Source organism: Protomyctophum parallelum, assembly GCF_964188405.1.
Source record: "Protomyctophum parallelum genome assembly, chromosome: 12".
In the NCBI taxonomy this organism is placed as follows: Eukaryota; Metazoa; Chordata; class Actinopteri; order Myctophiformes; family Myctophidae; genus Protomyctophum; species Protomyctophum parallelum.
In genome coordinates this window covers 22,877,968-22,894,786 of record NC_139712.1, presented here as the reverse complement: position 1 = coordinate 22,894,786, position 16,819 = coordinate 22,877,968, and the positions used below count along the sequence as shown (strand labels likewise).

The window sequence follows — 16,819 nt, the reverse complement described above, 5'->3', positions numbered from 1 at the left end:
GGGAATTTTTGTTTCCCAAGGAATGTTTGTCCAGTTTTGTTGTCGTGTATTTATTGTTACTGGCAGAGCTGTGTCACTTATTTTCCCTCTTCTCTTGGCCAGTTCACACTGTGTAAAAGAGACTTCAGTCTCAATGTGGTTTTTACTGGTTAAATAAAAGTTAAATACAAAATAATAAAGGGAAGCCACAGGTGAGACACTTCACCCCTTTTGCAACCAGATCTGATTTTAATGATGTTTGGGAGACAAGAAACACTTCCATGATGCTCACTTACTTCCTGGTCTACATTTCTCAGTAAGGGTACTGCCACACTATCAAAAGAGCTGCGCACGTCCTCGGTTGTCCGCAGCTTCTTTTTTCGGGTTTTTAGACAGCTGGTGGATGGAGAAAATGCTCCACTTCCGCGGACGACTTGCGCGACGGCCAGCTTCGCGGAAACGCTCTGCTCCGCGGCAGTCGTCCGCGGAGGTGGAGCTTTTTTTCCATCCACCAGCTGTCTAAAAACCTGGAAAAAGAAGCTGCGGACAGCTTCTTCTGTCCGCAGCGCAAAACCTTTTTCCGCTTAGGTCTGGAAACGGGGTAAGACAGCCCACGAGGAGTAGTGCACCAAAGCATTATGGGAATTTGAGCCCAGGAAGGAAGTGAGCCCAGTATCCATGACATCATGGACACTTTGAAATACTAAAATATCTAAAAATAATAACAATAATAATAATAAATAAACACGTATTACCCATATACAAACCCCAGGAAAGTGTTTCTTGTCTCCCAAACTAAGATCTGATTGCAAATGGGGTGAATTAAGTGTCCCTTTAAGGGCAACACAAACAGGCTGTGCAGTGTAGTAGCAGGCTAGCAGCACAATATAGACACGTGCCACCGAAATACTCTTCCAGTACCTTTGTTTTCATGATGGTATTTTGGGTGGACCAGAAGTCAGCACGAAACAAGATAAGTGATATTAGTCTGCTTGGCCATGCCGGGCTGGATTTAGAAAGCACTTTGTAGAATTGAATGGCCAAATCTTTGCTTCTGGGGGGTGGGGGGGGGTCCCTGGAACAACATATTTTGAGATGGGGGTTGGAGGCCAAATACAGTACATATAATTCTAGGGGTCCTTGACATGAAATAGTTTGAGAACCACTGACATAGACACATAGGTTTATCAGAAACCTGTCATGATTTTGTAGATTCGTCCTCAAAATGGGTAAAAAAGGAGACCCCCCCTTCTTTTTCCTACATATACATTTGTTTTCCTTTTCCTTTTTGTTATTGATGATATTGAATTGTGTTGTAATTCTTCATGTCATGTCTATATGAATTGATTGCATAGGGCCTAAATGGAAACAAGACCGCAATAAAAAAATGTTTTTGTGCCATCCCTTTTGAACTGAATGTTTGACTGTACATTAGTTGCTGTTTTTACATTTATGTTCAACAAACTATTCACATAGAATAGATCGTGTGCACATCTCAAAGCCTATATTCAGGGCAGGTGCTGGATATCAGGCATCAAGGCAAACATGAAAGAGGAGAAAAAAACATCCGCACATTAGTTTCTAGAGCTCCGAGACTATTAAGAGGCAACAATTGCAACGTTTCAACCTACAAAGGTCTTCATCAGGCAAATATCATACCACATTTGCCTGATGAATACCTTGTAGGTCGAAGCGTTGCAATTGTTGTCTCTTAATCTCTAGAAACTAGTGCACGGATGTTTCTTCTCCTCTTCAATAAACTATCCAATCAATCAATCAAGTCCCCGCCGGCCGGCCGCCCGGCAGCTTGTCACATGCAGGAAGTGTTCCCTATAGCCCTGCTCCACCGGGGCCTCCCCAGCCTTGTCTCCTCATTGTCCACTCCTAATGCCCGTGTCAGTGGGGACAGACGTCCCTTTTGTGCAGCCCGCCCGCGTAACAGCGGGGAGATCTGTGCCTGCGGAGACGTGCCCCCCCCCTTGACAAAGGGTCAAAGTGTACAAGCCTGGGGAAGGATGTGAGGGGACAGAGTCAGCACTGTGCCCCCCCCCCGGCCGGCCCCTGTGGCTCCATCATGTTGCTGACAGGGGGGTGAACAGAATGAGATGGCAGGCATGGGTTTTTCAAAAATAGCAGACCTACAAGCTAGTAGCGCGCCACTCCGTGGCGCGTTATGAGCTTGTAGATCTGCTATTTTTCAATAGCTAAAGCATGACATAATGCTTTTACACACTGTGCATGGATCATAAGGTAACAAACAGTGTTGATTTCGTCGAATAATACTATGACGAAAAATGTTCGACTATACCTTTCACTGACGAACACTAAATGGAAACTAAATGAAAACTAAGCTACGACGTCTAAAATGTAGTTCCTAAAACTAAGACTAAATATATTGACAATTTTGTCAACAAATAAAAACTAGATGAAAATGTTTGCAAGGGTCAAGTGGAGAAGAGATAAGTATAAGTAAGACAAGTCATTTTGCACAAGATCTACAAGCTACAGATCTACAACGTTGTAGATCTGTTATTTCCCCAAACGTTTACTTTCCATGCCAAGCCCACAAATAGCCTTCTGGCTGGCTATTAAAATAGGTATTCTTTCTACAAACTGGACTAGTTTTGGACACTCATCAGCATCACCGATGTGCATTGCGTGAGTCAGCCTGCTGGTCACGTTGTCTGTGGTCAAACAAAATGAAAACATACATACATACAATACAGCACACTGCAATACTAGTCTGGAATAAATAAGAGGCTATACCTTGCTGCGGAGCTCCAACTCATTTTGGATGGTCTGTGCTGCCCATTGACGCTCCAAAACAGAATCAAGCTCTGCACCCGTGCACTTGCCGCCTCCAGTGTGGCTACGGCCAGGCCGTGGCACTGGCCCCGTGTTTGACGATGTTTTCCTGGAGGGAGGGATATTGGAAAGAAATTGGGTTTCTTCCCTACTTCACAGGTGACAGCAGGTGTTACCAATGACACTAATGAAGGCTCTGTTCCCTTTTCTGGTGAAACAGAGTCAGGGTGCTGCTATGGTGCATGTTGGCTCACTGGAAAAAATCTGCTACACCAGTGGGTCTCACAGTGTGGTCCAGGGACCTCATGGTCCCTTGAGGGCGTTCCAAATGGACCCGTGCAGGTGTGTAAGGGTCCATTTGGTTAGACTGTTTCCTCTCGCAATTTCCAAATGCTTCCGTCATACAGTCTGGAGCAACGGAAGCTCGGATCATGAGTAAAATATAAAGCTGAAGTGGAGCCTCCTCCCCACTTCCGTTTCGTCTTCACAGTCGCGCACATTTATCCCAATATAAATATAAATCATCTAAGCTTTATACCGTACATCATGCTGCTTAGCAGAAAAGGAAATTAAAAAAATAAAACTTAATTTTTGTGAACGGAAATGGCAGCTTCCTTTTGGGAGGTGTAGTTCCAGACTCTAAATGGCATTCAGAGATTGTGGAATAGTTATCTGGCTACGCAAGACTCCTGATACACTATCCTGGGCAGCATTCCATTTCGGGTTTTCGTCACGTTGTAGTCAATGGTTTGTAGTCATCTGGCAGGAAACCACAAGACGGAATCAGTATATGAATGGCGGAATTCTTATTCAGCCTTTTGTGGTTTCCTGCCTGATGACTACAAAACAAGACTACAACATGACGTAAATTAACATCTGCTCCAGACCGGTTCACATGGCGAATTTGGAACACAGACCAGGCTTTCCTCCGAGGTGGAAGCCTGGTGACGCGAGGTTACTGATAGATACACAGACAGGTGTTAGTGTTATTTTCTTGATTTCTTCTGAATATTTTGATTTAGTCTCACTCAGTAGTATTTTGAATGACACCATTTAGTCTTAGTCCTATTTAGTCTCCTGGAAAACCTTGGTCTTTTAGTCTTAGTCAAAATTAACACAGGAGACAGTGTTGCCATGTCTGCTTATTATAAGCGACTTTGGGCTTGTTGTAGGCCTATTTGTAAAGTTGCTAATGTATCGGTAGTTGCAGGTTGTGGATTTTGGGCCTTGTTTCTTAAGTGTAGCTGCTTATTTTGGGCTTGTTTCCTAATATCTTCTGCCAGGGACCCCAAATAAGATTTGTGTGGTTAAAATGTTTCAAAGATACTCATGTTCTTTTCAATATATATTGTTTTAAATAGTGAGCAAGTAATTACAGAAAAGTAAAGTAAAGTAAAGGTTGCCAGCCCTGAATGGACAAACAGCCCATGCCTTCATGGACCGATTAGCAGATCTAAGCTCGTAGCGCGGCACAGAGTGTCGTGCTATGAGCTTACCATGGACGAGCTTGTTCTTGATCTGCCATTTTAGAAAAATCGTGAAAATGTGGCGCAAATATTTGAATATATATTCTGGTTTGGGTTTTTTAAGATATCTTTTCGGCTTTTTCTGCCTTTATTGATAGGTTGAAAGTAGACAGAAAGGAAATGGGGAGGGGTGGGAGGACACATACGTGGCAAAGGCCGTCGGGATCGGGAGTTGAACCCGCAGCACACCGTCAGGCTGGCTCAGCAGCCTAGGTGCCTGGACGGTTGAGCCAGGCCAACAGCGTTGTTGTGGGTCCACAGCCAATGTGGGTCCACAGCCAAATACAGATAATTCCGGGGGTCCTTGATATGGAAAAGGTTGACAAGCAGTAAGCACTGACATAGAAACATAGGTTTTTCAGAAAACTCTTAGGATTTAGAAGAATTCTTTTTAGAATCAGCCTCAAGTCTTAAATGGGTTAAGATGGGTGGGGGGATGAGGACGAGGCGTTTTTCACCACTTTCTTCTTTCTCAGTCATTGCTGCTTCCACACAGACAAACAGAGGAGGAAGAAAGAAAGCCGGCATTAAAAAAACCCTTCCTCTAAAAACGTTCAGTTATATTTCTACCCACATGTGTCTCATTGGTCAGCCTCGGGGCACTGCACCACCAAATGAGCCTTGGCTCCGAATTGTATTTTTGCTGCGGTGAGTGAGCCCCCGTTTTAGACAAAATTACTGCTGCTGTACAGTGGATGGATGGAGAGGAGAGTAGGGCAGCCCCGAGGGTTTGGCCAGGAGGCAAAAGCTGCAAAAGACCTAAAAACCTCCTCACTTCAGTCAGCACGACATGGAGCTCTCTTTAAAAACCTGAGGCCGATTCTACAACATGGCTTCTAAATCAGTAGTTATCTGACTTGTTTTCCTTTCAAGGAGGACTGTCGTGGAAATTAAGAGATAAACATTTAATAATACTCTAAGTTACAGTCTGAGATTATCTCTATCTGTGACACCCCTGTGGTGCTGGTTTGGTCCGGTTTGTTTTACGATGTTACTGTCCCATTTCTTGAACGTTTTGAGGCTATGTTGAGGGTTTGGTTGTGTGGGAGTGAGCTATAAAAGCTGTCTCTTTTCTGTGACTCTGAGTCAGACTGGGGATTCCATACATGACAGTCATGTAAGTCTTTTCTCCTACTCAAGTAAAATACTTATACTTCATAACTCTGAATTATTGTGTTGCTTCATTATCATTATTATGAATTGTCCTTTTGAGTATGTGTCCCACAGACTGCCTTTACAGGACGCACATGTGGTTAGAGTGTCCGCCCTGAGACTGGGAGGACGGGGGTTCCATGATCCCTGGCTCGGTTCGGGTCATACCAAAGACATACAAAAATGGGACCCAGTGCCTCCCCGCTTGGCACTCAGCATAGTGTTGGATTGGGTCCCTGCGACATGGCGTCATGTGCAGGGGGTGCACTTGTACATCAAGCTGCCTCACACTACAGGATTAGGAGATATGGGCCACCTGGCTCTGCAAAGGCTTAGGTTGCGCCAAACACATTGCGCAACCACAGGCTATATGGCTGCTGATCAGCTGAGATCAGCTGAGAAGTCAGTATACAGTACACATTTTGTACACTCTCAGAGTTATGGGGGTCATATAATTTAAACGTTTGAGAACCACTGTACACTAATCGAATGGAACAGACAACAGGAACAGAGCCTTAAGTATCTTCAGTGAGTAGGGAAGGGACACAGAGTTCTTTCCACATGCCAAATACACTTGTTTTTGTATTCATTGTTGCACCCTAGTGACTCTTAGCCACGAAAACAGCTAGAGCTGGGTATGATTTGGTCAATGGATGAAATCCTCATTTCACCCATAAAATGTATACTAAAAAGGAGAGATAATGTATGATTAGCCCGCTGTCTAGAAGTCTTACTTTAGTCATAATACTGCTGATTTCCCATTTGCTTGACCTTCCAAAAAAGCCAGAAAGAGAGCTGAGAGAGAAGGCAAGTAAAAGCTCTCTGTCTACCGAGCACTCTTTATTCCAACTCTCACCTATGGTCATGAAGAATGACCGAGAGAATAAGGCCGCGGATACAAGCGGACAAAATGAGTGTTCTCAGACGGGTGCAGGCTGGCATCTCCCTTAGAGATAGGGTGAGAAGTTCAGTCACGCGAGACTCGGAGTAGCTTCGTTTCTTGGAAAGGAGCCAGCTCAGGTGGTTCGGGCATCTAGTAAGAATGCCTCCCGAGTGTCTCCCTATAGGGAGGTCCTCGTTGCATGTCCTACTGGAAGGAGACCAAGGACCAGATGGGGGGGGGTTACATCTCCACACTGGCCCGGGGGACGCCTCGGAATCCCCACGATCTAGTTATTATACTAATGCTGGGATGGGAAGTCTTGAGCTCTGTGCTGGAACTGTTGCCCCTGCGACCCGACTGCGGGTAAGCGGTTGAAGATGGATGGAATCAGAGGCGCGGGCAGGATTGAAGTATACTGGTTGGGCTCACGGCCCGAAAGCGGGTGTGCCACAATCCAGACAGCGGGGGTTTGCTGTAGATTAACAATGTTTTCCACAGAGACAATTTTGCAAGTCGGTCCACCCTCAGGCCCGAGTCCCGTTGCTCCTATTTATAGTGCCGTGTTTAAATTTAGGCACACACACATGGCAGAGAACTGCCAATTGTGGTTGTAAAAGTGTCTTTTTATAGACGTTTGTGTTTTCTTTTTCCCCCCCAAAAGGACGAGGGAGGCACTGGGGTCAGATGTATTATTTAGTATAAAGCTGAATAGATGTAGCAGAGACTGAGAGTGTGGGTTGTGTTGGGAAAGCTGTGCTGAACATTCATGCCTGCAGGCAGCAGACATGACAGCAAGGCCCTGTACTGGCTGTACAGCAGTAGTTCTCTTTTCGTGACAAGGACCACCAAAATGTGTATTTGGGCCACAGACCCCCACGTCTGAAAATGTTTTGTGCCAGTTAGGGACCCCCAGTAGAGAAGATTTGTGTTGATAATTAAAACATTTTTTTCCCTGTATTTTTCGAAATCTCAATAAAATTGGCTTAAAGGAACATTCAGTGATTTGGAAAAAAAAAACCCGGTTCTGGTAACAAGATGTGCGTGCACATGCACGCACTACAGTGGGGGACACACGCGACAGGCCAACAACACGCACACGCACCCCCGCTCAATCATGATTGGTGGAAGGCCCCTCTCTATCCTGATTGGATGAAGGCTGGGGCCACCTAGCCAAAAACGAAACCTACGGTTTCCACCCAGAAGCAAAGATTTGAGCTAAAAGGGTTCGCTCTGAAAGAATATATATTCAAAGATTTGTGCGATTTTTCAACAGCTAAAGCACAGCTTAAAACACCAAAAGGGGTTCCCGTCATCATGAATGGGTTAAGTAAACGTATGCAAATAAAATGCAGAAATACAATCAAAAGTCTTTAGTAAGTCACAATTTACTCGAGCAAAAGTACAAAAGTATAATCAGAAATCTTTCAGTCATCTTCTTGGTCACAGCACCAACAGGTTTACAGGTGTTAAATAAATAAAAAATGCAAATGTTTTAACCAAACGAAAATGTGCTGAAAAGATGCTCGTGCATCGAGGTCATCATGGTCGGCGTCTTCTTCCCCAGCCTCACACGCGCACACGACATGACGGGACTTTTTTGCTGTGCCTGGGCGGAGGGGGGCGTCGTCTCAAGCGAACTTGAGCCACACGAGACGACCGCCGAGCGCGCTAAAGCAAGTGTCAAGTTGCCGCGTCGAACGTTGTGAAGTTCGCTAGAGCCCGACTCAGGGGTTCGTTGGGAGTTGCGACCGGCCCGATAGGCAGAGGATAATAAATAATGTTCTGGTGAGAGAGTTTTCCCCTGCATTACCCCGCCCTCACAACAGTCACAACAACAGAGACACTGCAACGGCAAACAATGTTGAACTTTACCAGGCTCATTCCTGCACTAGGGACCAGTGGCGTGCACAGATAGACACTAGGGGGTGCACTAGGGGGTGCTAGAACACCCTCTGCCTTTTTGACAATGTGCCCTTTTGAAAAAAAAAAGAAAAACGTTTTTGTACAGTGTACACTGTACAGTATGTGGAGTTTGTGGACCATCGTGACATTGATCAATTATTGATAAAAGCTGTGTTTGTCAAACGGGGAAAGAGTGGCCGAGGGCGAAAAGCCCATCATGATCAAGAATAAATGGAAATGCGAGAGATGTTTGTGTGTAACTACGAAGGGGGTGGGATAAAATACATGTCATTTTCAAAAAAACGAATTAAAAGTGTGATGAAGAGAAATAAAAAAACAAACAAAAAAAACATAACCCCGCCCTACCAGTAGTAGCCGGCGCTGTAAAATAAGCGACGGCTGTCCACGGGAGGGATCGTGGCACGTTTTCGGGAGGTGAGAACGGAACGAAATAATAGTTTTTTTAGGCCGACCAGCTGAAGAAATCATGACATTTCTGAGACCGTTCATGTTTCTGGAAGATGCTTCTAAAACTTGTATTCTATTGCTAGTTTGAGCACTCTTTTCATCTTAAAATAACTAATGACCAAAAATAGCACTTACAGTATATAGATAGTTGTATCTAGATATACAAGCTCACAACACGTCGCAGCGCGACATATTGTGAGCTTGTAGATCTGCCATTTTCAGTTGCGCAGCTGCATGCTTTCGGCTTGGCCCAAAGCCTGTTAATGAAGTATTCTATCAATCAATAAATATACCCTTTTCCAAGTGTCAGTTTTCACTACTGAATGACTACCTAATGAGATGAGTACACAAATTAAATGTAAAATGTAGCCATTGAACGTCACATTATTATTGTGTCATCAATATCGGTGAAAATAATCTGGATTATTTTGAGACCGATCCGATACAGATATGGCATTTTTATGGACGATATGCTACCGATTACATCGTGCACTTTCCACCATGTCCATTCCGCTTCAGTGTTTCCTCTCGGTGGCCATGGGGCTTGGTCTGGGCAGAACCATAGAGTAAGAATAGAGTTACGTCAACTCCATTCACTTCACGGGGCTTCAGCCCAATCAATGGTGGCTCTTCTACTATAGTCTTCTGTTGCCGAAGAGCATAGCGAACAGTGACAATGTCCTGGACCGGAAGTTGACAGAATGCACTGGACTCAGGCAACAGCCCATCTTTTCATGATCTTAAAGGGATTGTGACATTAAAAAAAAGGTTTTGGAATTGTTCTTGTTTTTTTTAGGTTTTCTAATCTCAATTGCACCCAAAAAACATGAACTTTTAACATTCAGTAGATTTTCTGTGATCTGGGGTTTTCTGGCTCAAACAGGTGCTCTGATTTGCCGGCAGTAAGTGACATCACTTACTGCAAATCCCATATGTCAATGGGATTTGCCAGCAGATGTCACTGTTTCACTGTGTTGCCTGTTTTCATTGTAGCTCAAAAGGCCCAAAAAACCACAAAGACCACAGAAAATCCACTGAATGTTCAAAGTTCAGGTTTTTTGGGTGTAATTGAGGTCATAAAACCTAAAAGAAAAAAGAAAAAGAAATGAAAATGAATGTCATAAAACCTTTAAATCCCTTTATTCTAGATCGTTTTGTAATAATTGTACAACATAAAAATTACAGAGACTTTAGTTGTCACTGTTCTTTAACCCATTTAGGCCTGACCTCAAAATTCTTCTAAATCCTCCTTTTCAAAAATAGCAGACCTCCAAGCTTGTAGCGTGCCACTCGGTGGTGTGCTATGAGCTTGTAGATCTATTTTTCAATAGCTAAATTATAACAATGTTTAAAACACCAAAAGGGTTTCCCGCCCCAAAATGGGTTAAAACAGTTGTCATGTTGCACACAAAATAGCTGACATTTGCGCCGCCCTCGTTGAAAACAATGTATTTCAAACTCCAGCTTGTCACTCTCCAGCGCTGCATGAACAGTGCTCGAGCGCTCAGTTTTATGACCCCCCAATGTCGTAACTCTGTCTTACTCTATGGCTCTGGGTCCGGGGCCGCCGTCGGAGCCAGAGGTCTCTGCAGGCTGGCCAGGCTCTCCAGCGCGGCGGCGCTTCTCTCCAGCGCCGCCACGCCTCGCCCCAGGAGCCTCTCGTGGCGGGCCATGGCGGCCAGGCCTCTCCGCATGGCCAGGTTGACGCCGCGGAGACCCCGGCGGAGGCCGCCCAGCTCCCGCTCCAGCATGCGGAACCCCGTCGGCGGCGGCGGTGGGCGGTCCTCCTCCTCGGGTCGGAGCGCGTTGTTGTTCCCGAGTCGGCAGCGGCGGCGGCGGGCAGAGGTCCCTTCTCCGGGATCCTCCTCCTCCAGTGGGCGGGGTCTCTGCAAGGTTATAATAGTTTGGGACTTTTCTTTCCATTCGGCAGGATAATGCCCACCCACTCGACTCAGAGTACAGGCTGTTGCCATCGGGCCGTCGTCTGGGTGCCCCCCGTTGTCAAAAACAACAGATATAAGCACTCCTTTGACCCTGCCTCGATTTGTGCAGTCAACGCTGCCAGTAACATGTAATGTGGTGATGATATGCTGAAACAAGCACTTTATACCAGCAATTTATATCCTAGCACTTTTTTCTGATGTAGCCTTTCTTATTTCTTTTTTTTTTTTAATCTTTGATTCTATACCTGCACTATGCGCCCAGACCTCTGTTTATGCTATGGTATCTCATGTCTGTTGTTGTCCTGTATTGTTTGTATGTTTAAAACACTACTTTTGCTGTAACCTAATTGCCCTTCTGGGACATTAATAAAGACCTTGAACCTTGTTTCTACATACTGTACTTTTAGTTTTGTCTGCCTTTTTCAATACTGGTAAATAAAACTGGTGCAGGATTGAAAAGGACCAGAGTAAATATTGTGTAATGAAAACTAAAAGAAAAGACAGCATTACCAAAAAAGAAAGAATATACAGATTAAAGGATAATTCCATGCTAGAAGGATTTCTTACCTTTATTTGTAGTTTTTACGTCCCCACCAAAGAGGTCCAGGTGTTATTTTGTGCAAAAGCGCATTATTTCCCCTACCATAAGCCCTCAATGAATTTAATTGAATTGCATTGAGTTGAATGGGGCATTGGGGTGTTGTGCTAATTGGCTTATTTCCATCGCTCAAAGATCTATGTAAATAGTATCCCAAGCGGCACACTTTACTACTTATTTCGATGGAAATAAGCAAATTAGCACAACAAAAACAACCCCCATTGAAGGCTTATATTAGGGGAAATAGCCAATAATGCACTTTTGCACAAAATAACACCTGGACCTCTTTGGTGGGGACGTAACAACTACAAATAAAAGGAAAGAAAGCATTCTAGCATGGAATTATCCTTTAAGCTTATAAATAGATTTCAGTTAGTTACAGTTAAGTTTTGAAAACACACGATACAGTTTCAGTTGGTTATCGCTTTTCTTTTCCATGTCTAGTTTTTGAGTGGTGCAACCACTCCCTTACGGAGCTATGTGTGTGGGTGGCTGGGTGAGGTGTGTGCGTCTGAGCATGAAAACAGCAAGTTTTTTTTTCACCACCTGTCTAACCTACCTAACACACACACAAACACACACGCACATATTAACTGCATATATGGTGATTTTGGGTGTGCCAGTACAGTACAGTAACTGTCATTTCTCAACCGTTTCGGACGTGGGGCAGCTCGCCGGAATCGGGCCGGCACCCTGGGTCCTGTGGATCTGGAACTCCCCCCAGCCCCCAGTAAAAATAAAATGTATAAATTTGTTTTATTTCTCGTTAGTTTTATAGTTATTAACCTTGGGTCTCTGGCTGCCTTCACGTTCTGCGGCCGACGTCCCTCCTGCTGACGGATGCTGCTGGCCTCGCTCTGCCTCCGTTCCGTCCCAGTCAGTCTCCTCCTCCTCCTCTTCGGCAGGAAGATCTAGGGTGGACAACTGTGGTCAATGGAGAGGGCCACCATATTTCCTTACATTTTTATCCCACGATTGGGAGGTAGTTTAGAGACCAGGATTACTGCATGTTTTTCTACCCTAGGGGACATGGGGAGAACATGCAAACTCCACACCTTTCGCCAACCCCACCTCGGGTATGGGCACTGATGACACGGAGAAGGGAACACGCCCCCAGCACCCACAGCGTCCCCAGCGGGAATCGAACCCAGAACCTTCTAGCTGTGAGGCGACAGCACTACCGACTGTGCTACCGTGCCCCCTGGGCCACCATATTTCCAGAGGGCCACCAAAAAATAGCCGATCTACAAGCTCAAAACGCGTCACACTGCGACGCGTTGAGCTTGTAGATCAGCTATTTTTTTGCTAGATTTGAATTTAAATTCTGAATTATTTTCTTTGCTATTTTGTTATTGGAATCCTGAAAAGTTTTTTTTTTAAATGTAATTTCAAATGCATTTAGTTATAGTTATGTTAACTCTATGAACTAAATAAAAATACATTGGACATAAAAAAGACAACTTTTTAATATTAGCAATAAGCTGAAATCAATAATAATATATTATCAATGTTAACCTGCGGGCCGCATGAAGTGATAGTGGGGGCCGCATGTGGCCCCCGGGCCGCCAGTTGCCCATGTGTGATCTATGGGGGTCTGTTGGTCAAGCGGTCCATCTGTGGGTACTCTCAGTGGTGGAAAAAAGCCTTGTTTTCCCCCAGGTGTCGGTCGTAGAGTTTGTTCTTGAAGGAGGTGTCCGAACCCTTCGGGAACATGCACTCCTCCTCTTCCAGGATGGAGAAGATGCCCGTGAGCTTTTGTATTATATTTTTTTGTAAAGGAGAGAAGAAATCACAACAAAGACAAAATAATTAAATAAAACAAGAAATTATCACATGGTGATGTTGGTGAAAGAAGCGCTGGTTTCTAAATTTAGTAATAAACGCTACTCTCAACCGGCCGGTCTCAATCATAACATTACGTTACATAACATTGGGTGTCTCTAAAGATTTCTGTTAGTGTTACCTGCTTCCTGTTACGTGTTTCCTGGTCATGTGACCCGAGTAACCAATACATGACGGCAGCGTGTGTGGCAGCCAAACAGGACTAGGTCCTCAGTATGACTAGCTCTTCTAGATTTCATGAGCTTTCACTATATAAACAGTAAATGGCATTGTTTTGACAAGCTGGTAAGAGTATATGTTATTATTATTACTACTATTATTACTGTTATTTACTGACTTCAGTACATTTTTACTGACTAAATAAATACTTGGTAGTCCATATTTGTTGAAACATCTGCATTTGGCATCCACCTTTCTTTTTTTTTGGCATGAGCGGACATTTTTGAGGGGTGACAAGGAAGGTAATAGGTTTTCAATCACACACAATTCTATTCAAAAACAGAGAGCACATGAAACTTACTGAGGTGTGGGTGATCTTCAGGTTCCTCCTGTTTAATAGAAATGTCTAAAGGTATGTCCTGTTTAATAGAAATGTCCCTGGCTGAGTCGTCTGGAGAATTCATCTTCACCTGCAGTCTGGACTCCACACACTGTTCTGAAATGAAAGGACAACTGGAGACCTATACCAGTGGTGATGCAAAATACATTCTAGTCTAAAGTGAATACGGTGAAAGACAGTACTGCCATGATATGGCCCATATCATGGCAGCACTAATTATCCCTGATTGCTGTATTATGAGAAATGACAGAGACAGTAGCAAAGTCCAATGTTTGTGCATAATGTAGAACGCAAGTCTACTGTATTGCTTCTCACTACTGTATTTGCTTTACAGAGTAAAAGCGGCACCCCAGAGCTCCTATTTTGAAGGAATCCAGGGACTGATTGTGTTAAAGGGACACTTCTCAGCTGGAAGAAACTGCAGTCACTCAATGCTAATAGTATTTGTAGTAGATAAGAGTAGCACAATTTTCACCCATGGCCAGAAACATTATGTAGTGTGTGCGCACATTAAATTCACACAAACATTCATACACGGGCGATGACAGAGGAAACCATGCAAGGCACCAACCTGCACATCGGGAGTAATTAGGGCTTCAGTGTCTTGCTCAAGGACACTTCGACACTAACTCTGGGGGAGCCCAGGATCTAAGTGGCAACCCTGCGGTTACCATCCAGCCTATAATGCATTCTGTTAATCAATCAAGCAATCAATCAATCAATCAATCAAGCATGGCCTTACTCCCAAGAAATAGACCTAAACAATACCAGGTACAAATTGGCAAAAGTGTTTTCATTACCTCCTTGGGCCCCGCCAACCTGCACCTCCACAATGTCATAGTAGATGCTCTCTGGGAAGAGTGTGGAGGCAGCGAGGTCCTCTGCTGGGGTGAGCACCTGCACCATAGCCTGTCCTGATCCTCCCATGGCCAGCTGTTCCTTTCTGTTAGCCTCGGCCTTGGGAAGTGATCGAAGAAATATGTCAGTGGTGGAAAGTAACTAAGTACATTTACTTAAAGGAGCATTCAGTGATTTGGGTGATTTGGAATACCCCCCAGTCCGCCCTGGTAACAAGATGTGCACATGCGCGCACTACAGTGGGGGGGACGCACGACAGGCCAACACCACTCATACCCAAGGCCCGCCCCCGCTCGATCATGATTGGCAGAAGGCCCCTCTCTATCCTGATTGGATGAAGGCTGGGCCACCTAGCCAAAAATGAAACCTAATGTTTTTTGACCCCCAGGGGTTAACTGGGGACAGGGAGGAACTATGGTCAGCACACTCTATAGTATGGAGGATTATAAAAAATAAGTGATATTTGAATTAAGTTAAATCACTGAATATACCTTTAAGTACTGTACTTAAGTACAGTTGTGAGATATTTTTGAGGTAGGCCCAGCTGTGTTTGTGTGCAGCTGTGTACCAAATTTTAGATGATTTGATTGGCTGAGCACGGAATGTGATGTATGATGTGTGACAATAAGAGCGCCCCTCACTTCACACAAGTGTGATTTTTACATTACTGAAGTATTTCCAATTTTCAGTACTTCTACTCGAACTCGAACTCGAACTTGAAATGGGACATTATGCATAGTACTTTTACATTTGGTACTTTAAGTAGATTTTTAATATGCCAATGCTTTTGAATTCCAGACTTTTACATTGCAGTATCGATACATTCACTTAAGTAAAACAATTGAGTACTTTTTTCAACACATATACTGTACATATATAATATAGCAAAATAAAATCTCAAGATTGAAAATGTAATGACGATGTTTTAGGCCGACCTGCTGAAGAAATCAGATTTGAGGCAATAAGGCTGCTTTTGACATGTCTGAGACACTGAAAATAGCCAATTACAACACGTGAGCTCACAACACGTCGTGCGTGCTGCGACGCATTGTGAGCTTGTAGATCTGCTATTTTCGGTGTGCAGACACGCTCGACTTCTATGGAAATCCAAATGACTAGAATCAGTTGTGGCGACTGAGAACTCTAACCCATTTAGACCTGAGGATTTTTTCATGTCGAGGACCCCCAAAAATATATGTAATTGGCCTCCGACCCCCATCTGAAAATATGTTGTTCCAGGGACCCCCCAGAAGCAAAGATTTGAGTTAAAAACGTTCACTCTGAAAGAATATATATTCAAACATTTGCGCCACAATTTCACGATAAAAAAAAAATAGCAGATCTACAAGCTCGTAGCGCGCGCTATGAGCTTGTAGATCTGCTGTTTTTCAATAGCTAAAGTATAACATAATGCCATTAAATACCAAAGGGGTTCCCGCCCAGAATGGGTCAATCCACGCATACAAGCCTACCTTTCTTCTCCCGGATCTCTTCGTCGAATCGAACTTCTTCTTGACCTGATCCACCGTCCTGTGGATCCCCGAGAAGGAGGACACGGCCATGGCCACCTCCACCCAGGCCTGCTTGGCGTCTTCCCTCCGCGTGGGCCGCGAGGCCGTCCCGTAGATCCTCGCCTGTCGGCCTTTCACCTCGTGCACCAGCACCTTCACTTCGTTCTCGGAGAAGCGCTGCGCACGTCCCACGTCCATGTTGAGAGTTTCGTTTTGGGGATTTGGCATAGCGCAGTGCCGCAGCCCCGGCGCAGCCCTGCTCTTTAAAAGGGCTCGGTTTAAGTGGCGGTGTAACGACGCCCAAAACCACACCTATGCATAATTGTAAGTGTGCGTCCCGAGGTAGCAATTTGGCCTGGGCGGGGGAAACGCCCTCTTACTGCTAAATCCCCACATTACAGATTTAGGGACTCTGACACTGTCCGGGTGCATGACAAAAATAATTTCGGAAATGTAGCTGTACCAAATGAGTAGATTTTTTTTTACTTTTTCATGTTCAAGTATCAGTTTACTACTTGGAAATACGTTTCCAGCTTATTTGATTATTTGTTATGTACTGTTCATAGCAGTCCCTATGAACAGTATCTTTTCTTTTCCCAGCATAAACAAACAGAATGCTTAGTGCCTAACTGCCTATACAAGCTATAAATTGACCAATTGAACATTCAGATTTTAACCCCCCACCAAAAAATTATATATGAAGTTCAACCTCAAAAATATTGTCCTTTGAAATATAAAAGAGATAATTTGAACACTAGGTGAAGAAAAACATAATTGTCTGATTGGAAAATCA

At 44.3% G+C, this 16,819-nt stretch overlaps 1 protein-coding gene across 1 annotated transcript; it reads right to left on the bottom strand.

The window, feature by feature from the left end:
• Positions 1 to 10,259: 10,259 nt before the first annotated feature.
• LOC310867589 (uncharacterized protein) lies at positions 10,260 to 16,264 on the bottom strand (the record flags this gene model as incomplete). The annotated part of the gene is made up of 6 exons (XM_083777704.1): positions 15,988 to 16,264; positions 14,458 to 14,614; positions 13,619 to 13,753; positions 12,772 to 13,008; positions 12,043 to 12,167; positions 10,260 to 10,601 (listed from the first exon to the last, which is right to left on the bottom strand). Exons 1-6 carry the CDS (start codon positions 16,252 to 16,254, stop codon positions 10,260 to 10,262), a joined length of 1,263 nt encoding a protein of 420 aa, XP_083633830.1. The 5' UTR covers positions 16,255 to 16,264.
• Between the last annotated feature and the right edge of the window lie 555 nt (positions 16,265 to 16,819).